Here is a 12,786-nt window from a genome sequence, read left to right as displayed (position 1 = left end):
GTTTGCACGGGGTTCTTTCAGTCACGGGGTTCTTTCAGTCAGTGAATAGGACCTGGCCTGAGCCCCACCCCACCCCACCTCCCACACACATATCCTTTAGTATAGAGAACTTTGCGTTTCACCCAATGTTGCTTCTTAAATGATCTATCAGCATAGAAATGCTTACTTGTGGGTAGAAGCATGGATAATTCTCAATTGTTTATTAATTGTTAACAAAATAATTGTTTGGAAAACAAAATAATTGTTAGTATGTTAACTAGCCCTGAATGTAGATGTGTCAGGAGGCACGTATTCTGGAACTCTCCTCTAAGTGCCAGACTTGTGAACGACAGTGTAACTTCTGTTCCCACTGAGGTCTCCTCCTTAGCCTCCTCTGACTCCCTCCCTTTATAAGTGGGATAAATGTTGCTCTACTGCTATTCTGGGGAGGCCTGTAAGAGGCCTGTCCCCTCAGAAGACGGCAGACTCTGAAGTGGGACCCCCTCTTGCCCTGCTGGAGTCTTAGATCGTTGTCCCGCAGGCAGCACCTAGCTGGGCAAGTGCTCTGCTGTCTCAGCTGTCCCTCTGTGATGCTAGGCTTTTGGTCATTATTAATTACCAATTCAGCACTCTGTCCATTTAGTATCTAACTGAAGGGTTAATATGTGACCTTTCAGAACCTGTGCTGTATCACGATCCTCTTCCTCCTCCTTAACCTTATCTATATATAGTTTCTCCTCTTCATTACCAATCTGAATGCTTGTGTGCACCGAACCACTTCTCTCTTTGCGCACAGCCCACTGTTCCCTGCTTGTCAGCATCTCTCACACAAGGTCTCTGCTCTTATCCAGCAGTGGCTACACTAGTCAGACGGCTAGAGCCATCACCACTGTTTTCAGCAACCTGCTATGTTGTCTCTCCTAGTGACCTTGGAGCCTAGATGGACCATGGGTCACTTCCACTATTCAGCTTCCGTCAGGGTCTCTCGTATAGCTCCAAGCCAGGGCCCTTCAAGGTTCTTTTGCTTTTGCCTATATAGTCTCATAATTATGCCCTGTTCCTTCACCCACCAGAGAGATACTAATCCCTGGAATGTACACCTTGCCAGGTATTCTCTAGTGAGCTTTAGTATCTTTTGTTGTCACATCCTCTAGTCTTAAGAAACAAGAGGCCCCTAAGACATTGTAGTGCTGAAGGCCAAAGTCCTCGTGCACACACACCCCAGACAAGCACTGCACCACAGGACCACTGGCCCAGCTAAACCCAGAAAGATCCTCAAGCCCACTTGTTCATCGTCCAGGTCAAACAAGCATCTAAATTTATTTTCAAATCCAAGATGCGCTCTACTGCTGATGTTTTCTGGAACAGAGCAAGTAACGTCATTCCTTAAGCATGCTTCCTTGGCTGATAGGCCAGTTGCCTTTCTGTGAACAGGTGAAATGGAGCTGCTTCTTCTGTACCAGACTCCATTAGAAAACAGGCCACACCTGACTTCACCCTCACAGCCCCTAGGGGTGGGTATATTGCTAACTGTGTTAGACTTGAGGAGACTTCAAGCAGAAACCTCCGGTTGTTGTCCCAGGCTTGGAGGCTGTAGGAGCAGCCTGGGCATGACAAGCAGGTTCAAAATGCACTCTCTTCTTTCTTCCTACACTTTGGAGGCATTGACCTCTATGAGAGTGTCTAGCATTCTGTGACTCCCAGCCTTGTGCGGGGTCACAGCTGGCCATATCTTACAACTTGTGACGTGCTATGATGCAGTCAGTTTAGGTCCCTTCTTGTCCGGTTGTTAAGTTGACAACTTTAGGAAACACCTTCACTGCTGACTTCTGCTCTTCTGCCCCTTACCATCTTCCCGCCCCTTCTTCCTCAGTGTCCCTTAAGTACAAGAGTTGTGTTGTAGATATATCTGAGCACCCCATGATCAGTCCTTCTCTATACTTGGTCTAGCTAAGCTCTCTGTAATGGTTTCCATTTGTTGCAAGGAGGCGAGAGCTATAGCTATCTGTGGGTGTAAGGATGCATAGAATCCCATTAGAAATTATGCTGGTATAGTAAAGTGAGGTAAAACAAGCTTCTCTAATACCCATTTCCTCACTTGCCCTGGGAAACTGGGTGGGTTTCCAGTACTGGCCTTAAGTCAAACGAGAGAAGTCATTGGTTGCCACTGATGTGGGTGCCACTGTTGCACGGCTGATGTCTTGCCGTACTGGCCATTGCTGTGCTTCATGGGTGTCATAGCCGGGTGGACTTTGGCCACCTTCTTCCCTTTGGAGCTTTTGTAGCACCTTTTGGTATTGTGAAAGCTAATCCTCAGGGAGGAGACTTTCCAGTCAGACCCAGCTTGGGTGTTCCAGTCTTACGTCTAAACCCTATGGTATCTTTAGCAGTAGGGAGGGACTTACCTCTAACTGCCAGAAGGCAGCCAAGAGCAGCTGCAACAGCTGAATTGCCCTGGACTCCCCTGACGAACAACCCGAAAGGAGATTTGTTCCGTGCCTAGCACTGCAGTGTTTCCTTGACGATATATAGCGTTTGAAGGAAGCATTATCATTCCAAGTGGGATAACTTCATTTTGAACTATACATGTATATGTATACACACAGACTTACCATGTATTGTATGTAACTAATATGATTTCATAGTATTTTTAGAATACTGTTTGGTTTAAGGGCCTGATCAAAGGTAACCATTTTGGTAGAACTCTACACCCTGACTGACATTTTTTTTCGCCTCTTGCCTTTTTTATGTGCAGAGCATGCTCTTGGGCTTCAAGTCCTAATGAACAACGATATTAACTCATCCGTGGAAAGCCTTAACTCAGCTTGCAACATGCAGTCTGACACTGACACTGCGCCACTCCTTGAGAATGGCCAGGATGCCAGCAACCAGCCGTCAGCATCCAGCTCCCGGGGACAGCCGCAGGCGTCCCCGAAGCAGAAGATGCAGCGCTCGCAGCCTGTGCACATTCAACCGCTCAGGTGGGCCACATGTGCTGTCTGCAGAGGCAGTGCACTCCGCTCTCCAATCGGTGATGGGCAGTACCTGTGAAATCAAGTCAGATGAGACCCTTCTGTTAGCAGCAGCTACAGTTGTCACCCTATCATGTTGGGGAAAATGATCCATAATCCTAAAGCCAGAGTACAGGCCTGAGCTCCTGGTTTACTGTAGTTCTCCCTACACATCATAACGATGCATGACTTATAAGTTAGTACTATAGTATGTACAACAATAATTAATAGTATGGCAGGATAATTATAACACTAATGAAGTCACATGAGTGGCTCCTGTTCTTCCTGCTGTGATAGTAAAGATGACACAAAGCGGTGAGATGGAGGGAAGCAAGTGGGGTGGGTGTCATGATACTCTCGGCTGTAGTTGACCATGTATGTCAGGATTCTCAAGTCATGCCTCTGCCAGCTGACCTCAAAGAGTCAAAGTTCAGCCCTCAGTGGTCCCGGGTGTGCTGGGCAGCGTCTGAGCATTTGATGTGAGCAGAAAGGCATATCTGTGAGGAAAAGGAGAGTCCTGGGACCTTGAGGGAGCTTCCTGGGAGGAGGCAGGTCTCCGAGCTGAGTTCAAGCTAATAGGAAAGTAGAAGGCTGCAGAGTGGAGGCAAGGAGCGGGTTTAAAAGGCTTCTGTACTTTTCCCAGCAGCTGGGCAAAGAAAGGTTTAGAACATAGAAGAAAGGAAAAGTTGCACTGTGAGCACGTGACTTTTATGTGGAGTTCAGGAGCACAGAAGATTAGACGAGGGGCTGGTGTTGTGCGAAGGAGAGCGAGCGCATAGTTGAGGGAGTTTGGTTTTGTTGAGGGGAAGATAGAGAGCCCTGTAGCCATCTTGGTTTATGAAACCAAGCTGAAGAAGGCAGCTCTTGAAGAGCACTGCCTTGGCCTGGCTCAGTCTCAGGACTCCCCTGAGTTTCAGGCTTGCACGACGGAGCGAGAATGATGAGCTCTTAATACAAGCTTGCTCCTGCCTCTCTGGGAATTCGCAGATGTGTGTGCAGTGGACGGTGCTTGGGTTGTTGCCCGGCCTCGGTCCAGCTGCAGTTCTGGTGGTTGTACATCACTGCCTACTCTGGGATGTTCCACCTCCCTGCTTCCAGAAACTTCTAAAAGGGTTCTTCAAATCTTCTTCAGCCTCAGTAACCATCTTTCCCTAGGTATCTACTCTTTCCAAAGATGTGGATGCTGGGTTCATACTGTGGGGGGGCTCCCAAAGATTCCCACAGGCTGGGTGAGCCAAGTCGAGGCAGTTATAAAGGAAAAGTCTTCAGAAGGCCCATATATTCCACGGCTAATTAATGGAGCAGGAGGAAGGCCGTGGTGAGGGAGAGAGTTACTTTCAAGTAAAAGACCAGGCAAGGTTTTGGAAACACAGACCCCTCCACCTCCCAGGTCCTCACAGTTCTACAACCATCTTGACATCCCCGGATCCAGGTCCTCTCCACAGACACTTTCCCTCTACAGCCTCAGGGACAGCCTCTTGATGTGAGCCTCTATGTCGGGGATTGCCTTCATCTTTGCATAATGCCCCTTAATTACACCTCTGCGCAGTATCTGTGAAATGTTATAGCATAAAAAGATTAATGAGGTTAACAATTGAAATAATTTATAAACTTTCAGTACACCCTAATAAAGAGGGAGGCTTTTGTGAACTTCTGGAACATCAGGAAGAGTCCCATCTGGTTCTGTAGATCAGAGAGGCTAAAGCTGAAAGTGCTCCAGGAAGATCAGGTCTGCTACCAGGATCTGTGATGGGCTGCTATAGGAAGGACTGCCTCAGGTCTCACAGCACAGGTCCCCTCCATGCACTGAGAGAGCTGGCATCTTAAAGGTCAGAGCACTATTTCCTGGTCCATACGAAAATGGCGAGGCAGGTCTTCCTTGGAAGTCAGAATGGATGGTAAAGCCAGTGATTGATCACACAGTGACTTTTCCAATAGCCAATTCTCCCAGGAAGGCTCATAGGTCAATGATCTTATCAGATGGTAAAAATATTCAAAAAATTATTTGAAGATAATATATAAAGGGTAGTTCCCCAGTGTGCTGAAATAAGAGGAGGGCCAGACCTGAGCAGACCATGAGTGGCCCCTTCTCTGCCTATCCTGAAAGGAAGGCTCTACACACTGGTAATGTTCCCTCACTGGTGGGTGAGTGGGACGAAATGTCTCTCCGGTAAGCCCTGGGAAATGGAGTCAGGAGGTCGCTGGTAGGACTCTACAAAGAAAAGAACTGGGAATTTATTATCATTTTAGCTTTGACTTTGAACTTGATTTCTCTCCTATTTTCATTATTATACCCAATTCATCATCCTTTGCTTAATGGTGTAACTAGTGAGCTTTGGATTTTCCAAAGTGGGGAGGAAGGAAAGATGACCCTAAATAAGTACCAAGGAATACAGAGGAGAATGAGTAGTGAGAACATTCTAGGAAGAACGATATAGGAAGCGTTGATTTCCAAACAGTGTAGTCCTAATCACTTTGCTCATAAATTGATAATTTCCACAGTTCAGGTGAGGAAACAGGAAGCTTCCTATGGTTAGATATGTATTAATTTCAAAGACCAGGAAGTCCTGTTCTCTTCAATCTGACTTTATTCACAAAACCTTTTTAAGTACGAAGTACACATTGAACAGATAGATGCCAATAGAGTATGGTATGCTGAGCCCAAAATATACGTTGCATAGTCGCCATTTTTTAAAGTGTAAGTGACCAATTGGGATTGATGACCAGTCTCCAGAATATTCTCATCTTAGAGAACAGAAACTGTACTCATTAAACAGGAGCTCCTGCTCTCACTTCTCTGTCCCCACCATTCTACTTTCTGAATTCAACTATTTTATATGACCTACACGATGCAGTCTTCTAGCATGTGTCTTTCTGCACTTACAGCATATGTCAGAATTCCCTCCCCTTATTTTTTGAGTAATTCTTTTTTTAAGGCTACATGATATTTCATTACAGAGACATGCCCATTCACGGTTGGACAGTTAGGCTACTTCCCGATTTGGGCCACTTTGAACAGTGCTGTCATCATGAGCATGGTTGTACCAGCATCCATAGAAACCCAGCATTTCCTTCTCTGGGGTGTAGACCCAGCAAGTGCGTGCGAGCATGGCACATTAGTTTTTAACTCCTTCCTTGTAGGCGCCTTCAGGAGGAAGACCAGCAGCTCCGGACTTCATCTCTTCCGGCCATCCCCAATCCGTTTCCGGAGCTCGCTGGGGGGGCCCCTGGGAGCCCTCCTTCAGTTGCTCCTAGCTCCTTACCTCCTCCTCCGAGCCAGCCTCCTGCCAAGCATGTAAGTGGTCCCTGACTACAGCACGGTGATGCATTTCTTTGTGGAGAAAAGAGGGAAGTTCTAAGATGGCCTCTTTGGGTTGATACTGAACTTCTTTTGTCTCATGAGTCCTTTTAATGCATTGGCTAAAATTCAATTTACTAAGTTAGGAATGTATCAGGGTGGTTTTGCAAAAAAAAAAAAAATTACTGTGTGTATATACTTATTTATGTGTTTATTTATTCTTAGAGACAGTATGTGTGCCATGATGCATATATATAATTAAAGGACAGTTTTCATGAGTCAGTTCTCTTTACACCATGCAGGTCCTGGAGGATCGAACTCAGGACCTCGGGCTTAGCATCCAAGTGTCTTTAGCCTCTCGCCAGACTGAGGAATGCATCACTGTGTTTCAAAGAATCTTAACTGTGTTTTGTTGTTGTTGTTGTTGTTGTTGTTGATACTGCTGTTGTTTTTTAATTAATGATTTGATGCTTGAGGATGATTTTAGCTCTTTTAAAGAAATCGTGCAACCAGGTCGTCCGGGTCAACCAGCCCTTCTGCTGTGGCACACCGCTGGCCCTTCCGTGCGCACTCTTCAGTGTGGGATGCAGTCAGAGCTTCCATCTTGAGGTCTTGACTTCGAATGCAGCCTGCTCAAGGCCAAAGAATGGCCCCTTGACTCAGGAGATAACTGTCCTTTTAAACCTTCTTTCTCCTTTGAAGTGGTACTATGCAGTGGAGAGCTGGTCACTGCCCCCATGTGAGAAACTCCCCAGTGACAGCCACTCAGCCTATCAGAGACATGGGCAGGCGACTGGTGAGCAGTGGACTGGGAACAGGATGGCCCAGCAGCACACCACAGCCTGCGGCAGGGAATGTTAACCGAGACAGTGACTTTACATGGAGGCTAGGCTCCGCTCGCAGCCCAGGCTGCTATGGCGCTCACTTACTGCTCTGGTTGGCCCTATAAATTCAGTACAGATGCCACCATCTCCTACAGTGGAGGAAACTGAGGCTGGTGTCAGCATACGACTGCCTCTTTCACACTTGCAATTTAAAAGGTTGTTTTCCCACTAGAGCCACTCTTCCTCCGGCTTGCCCGCCTCCGCTGCTCTCTTACACAGGGGAGCCAGCAAGCCCCATTCTTTGCAGCCTGGTGGCACACAGCACCAGCTCCCCACTAGGCTTTTTCTAATTCTCGCTGACTTTGGAACACTGCTGCCCCTGAGCGCCTCTCGAGCCGCCCGCATTACAGCACTGTCAGACTTAGAAGGTGAGGTCAGTGTTCCTTGTCTCAGAGCCAGGACTGTCCTGGCTTCCGCACAGGGTCACATGCTGAAGTGCATCTGGGCTGTCTACCTCCCTGGTGACCTTCTGCCTTGAGTAAGGATCCTGATGATCGTGTATGGTTTGTCCCCGAGGTTGTTTACAAGTTTCCTGTCCTGAAGTAGACCACAAAAGTACTGTCTGGCCCTCGCCTTGCCTGGCAAGAAAATAAGCCTCCTCCCCACCGATTGTCCAAATTTGTAAGAATAAGGAAACCCGGGAATGTTGCCTGCTCGTGTTTTTCTTGGGATCAGAGTTGGCTCTTCATGAGAACACTGCACTGGTGTGTTTGTCGTCAGATTCCTCAAGCCAACTGGGACCAGTGAGAGCAGGGAGGGTGTTTCTCACTTGGGGAAGGCTGTTGTTCTTTGTGGCTGTTTTTAGTTTTATTTTGTATTTATTCTCTGATAACCTCATGCATGTAAATTGTATAATTTTGTCAATATCCCACTCTTTCTGAGTCTCTTCTTCCACAGAAGCCCTATCCTACTTTCTTGTGTTTTTTGTCCCATCTCGGCGAGTTAGAGGCCTTCCTTCCACTCCCTCTGAGTTTCCTTTCCAGGGATTTTTCAATGGCTCCTTAATGGGGCAAGAGTGTCCTGGCATAGGTGTTTGGACCCCAACCCTGAGAGAGATGCTGGGGTGTGGACTTGTTGCTCATCTTAGGCATTAGAGTCCTAGTACTGATTCCTAGGAAGGTGAGGATGTGAGTGGACACGCTTCCCTGCATGGGACAGTTCCACAAGCCCATCCCAGTGACCACATGCTGAACACCAAAGACCTGGAGCACTGCAGAGTGCCGTGTGGGCACATGCAGCTCTGCTACCAAAGGTTCCAGTGGTCTTGTCTGGGGGCCGCTGCCACGCTCGGTCGCCCTGCAGCACTAGCCTGGCTCCTTCATAGATTCACAAAATGCCTCATGGAAACTCAGTAAGCAGCTGGTTCTGGCAGCCCCAAGACTCAAGGAAGCACAGGAGGGAAACTCTGCAGGGGACAGAAAAGACCCCCAGCCCCACTCTTGCAAACAACAGTGCTCCCCGGTTCTGCTTCTCATCCCATACAGACAGGGGCTGTGCAGAGAGTAGAGTAAGCTAAATCCAGCTTGTTACCATCCGACAGACACTGCCCTGAGTGTAACTTGTCTGGGGCCGTGTACTCAGCAGCCTGGTGGGACAGCCTTATTAGGAAGGACGTGAGGGACCCCATATCACTGAGGACTGACATAGTTACAGATGACAATGGCACTAACATAGCTTCTGGATTTATGGATTTCCAAGTTGTCTCAGCCACTGTCAGGATATATTTAGCTGCAGAAAACCAAACCTGGCTGGCTTCCTTCATGAGGACACAACTTTGATGGAGTAGGATATCTGGGGCAGAAAGCAGAAGCTGCCCTGACCTTGTTCTGTGATGTGGAACTTATACACTGTCTCTGTAGGCCGAGCTGGCGTAACCAAAATCGGGCCTGTCATTAAGCACAGCCTTTCCACCTCAGTGGGTGAGCCAGGTGCTTGAACACATGCAGTGGTGACAGGGAAAACTGAGGTCCTGTCTGGAGTGTACTGACACAGCGGACATAAGTTGTTGCTGGATTGTACTGTTCAAGGGCAGAACTTCTGAGAAGTATGGAGGACAAGGGAACTCGGAACAGGAGGTCTGATTCATGTTAGGTAGTGCTGTAGACGGGACCTTACTGAATTCATAACAGGCTCAGCAATGGCAGGCTTCTCCTTCAACCAGTCAAGTTTCCCGTGACCACATAGTGACTCCTTAGCGTGTTTCCCTTTCGCTCTTTAAACACTATTAGTCTCATATTCTGTGCCCATCATTAATGGTGCACAAATACGGCCTCAGCCCCAAACAGGTCTTCTCTCTTCGCCTAGTTTTAAAATTAATTTTCTGGAACTGAACTGATGGCCTTACACAGGATTCTACTCCTGCATTTACCGATGGCCACTGGGGTCTTCCCAGGCTTTACCTGCATCCCGTGAGTGCACTGCCATTGAGACCTTGGTCTAGTGGGAAAGTCTGGCCATGGTTACCATGTGAAGAGTAGACGCTCACACGGTCACTCCTCTCGGTGCCTCCACCCTCCACAGCATGTCGTGTCATCTGGTGCCTCCTGAGGTCAGAAGTATGGCGACCTAGACCTAGCCGAGGTTTAATTTGAGTTCAGGTGCCCCATCCTGAGACAATTGTAGTTCACAGAAGTCCCCGGGCTGCAGCCAGAGCTGAGATGGAGATACCCAGTGAGACAGAGACAATGGCAATATCCTATGGTAGCCTGGCGTAAGACATGTCAGCTCATCCGCGTCAGAAGATAAAACCCTCTGCTTGGCACACCCTTCTCTTCTTCCTCTAACCTCCTACTCACTCACTCACACCTCTCCAGGGAGGCCCTGCCTGGTGGCTGTCTCCTCTGTACTAAGAGGCAAGTCCAGTGTGGAGGGTGAGCCTAGACTCACATTAGGACAGGGCTGGTGGCCCCTTCAGAGCAGCAGCACCTTGGGAAGCCCGAGCTCCCTGTCTGTTGGAGGAGGCTGGTGTCACTGACCCTTGTCTTTCAGATATTAATTCGGCACATAGGAAAATATAGACACAGTGCAGCTACTTCCTATATTTGATACAAGACCTAATTAATGCCACAGCTGCCGCTGTGGGCACTTATTTTATCCTCTTCTCCTCTTGTGAAATAGAACAGACCACCAGAGACTTGCTCAAACATCAGCCAAGGCCCAAGAAAGGCAAGGCCACTTTGCAGTCAGTAACTAAAATGTCAAAAGGATAAAATTTGTATCTGAGACCACTCACACGTAAGACCTTTACTGAAGTAGGTGCCACAGCAAACCTGAGCCTCAGAACAAGCTGGACACCCCTGCACTGTCTCAGTAGGAGCACCCATGTGAACACCAAACGCAGCCAGGCAGAACCGCTAGCTTGGGCTGGGGATGTAGTTCTGTGGTGCAGGATTTGTCTAGCGAGTACAAGACTCCAGTATTCCACAGTTTGGGAAATTTTGCATTTTCCCCCACGTTCTTGGGAATTCACATTTCCTACTTGGTCTCAGAGGACCTGAAAAAGTTAACAAAGAAAACTCAAGTTAACCTAGAGCTTTTTGAAGGTTTTTATAAAAAATAAAAAAAAAAACTTTACATATTTTAAGTATTTATTAGATACTACATATTATAAAAATACTCACATAAAAACAGTTCCCACAGAGCCTGCCCAAGATAAAAGTAAAGGCTGCCCTGACCGTCACGGCTGACTGGTGGTGTTGCTAAGCGCTCAGAGCCCCAAGCTTTACAGCCTCTGGAACCTGAGCACAGTCCCTCTTGCTTGGACGACGTGACGGTACCTTCATGTCTCTGTTCGCCTCTGAACAAATGATGCAATCCCAGCAGGGAGTCGTGACCTAGAGCCGACCATGTGCTTGGCTAAAAATGAGACAGGAAGTCATCCCAGGAATCTCGTGTGAAATCCCAGCCTAGTGTTTCTCTGCACTATAAATATCTTATATAAATTCTATAAATTTGAGAAGCCTAGCTGATTACTACAGCCTCAGATCTCTCTTATCTTGAAAGAGTACTGCAAACATGAACCTTAAATTTTATCTTGTGGAAAGAACCACCAGCCTTTAGCTACAGGAATGAGTTTGTGCCTTCCCTGCACAGGGACTAAGGTGATAAGATCCTTCTGCAGAATCAGAGACCAGCAAGGGGAAGGGCTTATTTTTTGAACATTGGTGAGTTTTTTTTAAAAAAAAAAAAAAAAAAGAGAGAGAGAGAGAGAAAGAAGAAGAAAAAAAAGCCTCTGCGGCTGCTAGAAACCAGAAATCATTTTCCTGGGAAAATTGATTTGCGAATTCTTACTTGATGGTTCGGCTTTAAATTTCATTAGAAAATGGGAACGTCGCCAGCTAGTGAACTTTTTACCTGATTAGCTTCTGTCCTAGTTAGCTTCAGCTGTCAACTTGACACAGCCCAGAGTCATCTGAAGGGAGCTCAGTTCAGAGATTGCCCAGATCAGATTGGCCTGTGGCCATGTCTGTGAGAGATTGTCCTAACTGGTGATTGATGTCGAAGGGCCTGGCCCATGCCTGGGCAGCCCCGTCCAGAGGCAAATGGGTCTGAACTATAAGGAAAGCTGGCTGAGTGAATGTTCCTCCATTGTTCCTGTACTGAACTCTTGCCTGACTTCCCACAGTGACAGGCTGGGACCTGGAGTTAGTTATAAGTCAAGTAGCCCCTTCCCCACCAAGTTGCTTTTGGTCAGTTCTATTTCAGCACCAGAAAACAGGCTCGCATCCCTTTTGCAGTGGCTGGGCTTGCCATCTCGCTTGCCCTCAAAGAGCACTCTTCCCTGTGTTAGCATTAGAACCCAGTGTGGGGGTGGGGGTGGGGAGGCAGCTTGTTACACCCACAGCATGTGAATGTCTGCTCTTTATAGACGCAGGCTAAGCATCTCTCATCCAAAAGAGGCATCTGAAATGCCTCAGACTCCAACGTGAGGCCACAAATGGAGCACTCCGCTTTCGCTACTTCATTAAACTATTAACATATTAATTAAAGTTACTGTTTTATTATATAAAAGAACCTTCAGGCTAAAGATTAGTCCTCTCTTGAAACTAAACTTTACATTTAGACTCAGTGTCCTCCCCAGGTAACCTCATTGTGCATATGCAAGTAGTCCCCAGACTGAAGAAACTTAAAATTACACACATTTAAGGTAGGCCCTATGAGCAACTAAGAATGTGTTTTCCCACACTCCGCACCTCTGCTGGCTCCTCCTGGTTTAGAACAGAGGTGAAAGCTTTTTGTCTTAGCTGAGGGTATCCCGTACAGCTGGGAAGTGTTCACCACCACTACCGAGCCTTAATTAGCCTCTGCACTCTAGAGGCAGGCATTAGGCTAAGTATAAAACTGCCTTGCTGGCTGAGACTCGCCCTTGTTCACATCTGCGCCTGTGCTGTGAGGTGTCTTTTCCCAGCATGGCACCTCCCTCCTCTCTTCTCCCTCCGCCCTCATCTATGTCTGGGTACTTGTCTCCCAGACATTCACCTCACCCTCTTAACCAGCCTGAGTGGAGTCAGAACAAACATAAGAATGATAAGAATCCCTGGAGGGAAGCAAGCAGGGTATTTTGAGTGTCTTCAGTAGAGGGAATGGGGTAAACACTCTCTCTGGCCACGAGTGC

The 12,786-nt window shown here is 47.5% G+C and overlaps 1 protein-coding gene across 2 annotated transcripts in view; it reads left to right on the top strand.

The window, feature by feature from the left end:
* Grb10 (growth factor receptor bound protein 10) overlaps nt 1-12,786 on the top strand; it is a 105,339-nt gene that overhangs the window by 63,936 nt on the left and 28,617 nt on the right. For both annotated transcript variants that reach the window (XM_032917145.1, XM_032917144.1), the window contains exons 3-4: nt 2,735-2,960; nt 6,132-6,285. In XM_032917145.1, coding sequence (XP_032773036.1) covers nt 2,761-2,960; nt 6,132-6,285 — 354 coding nt within the window. In that variant the 5' untranslated portion in view covers nt 2,735-2,760. The remainder of the gene's footprint in view (nt 1-2,734; nt 2,961-6,131; nt 6,286-12,786) is intronic.

This window comes from Rattus rattus, chromosome 11 (genome assembly GCF_011064425.1).
Source record: "Rattus rattus isolate New Zealand chromosome 11, Rrattus_CSIRO_v1, whole genome shotgun sequence".
Lineage (NCBI taxonomy): Eukaryota > Metazoa > Chordata > Mammalia > Rodentia > Muridae > Rattus > Rattus rattus.
This window is presented reverse-complemented; position numbering and strand designations above follow the sequence as displayed.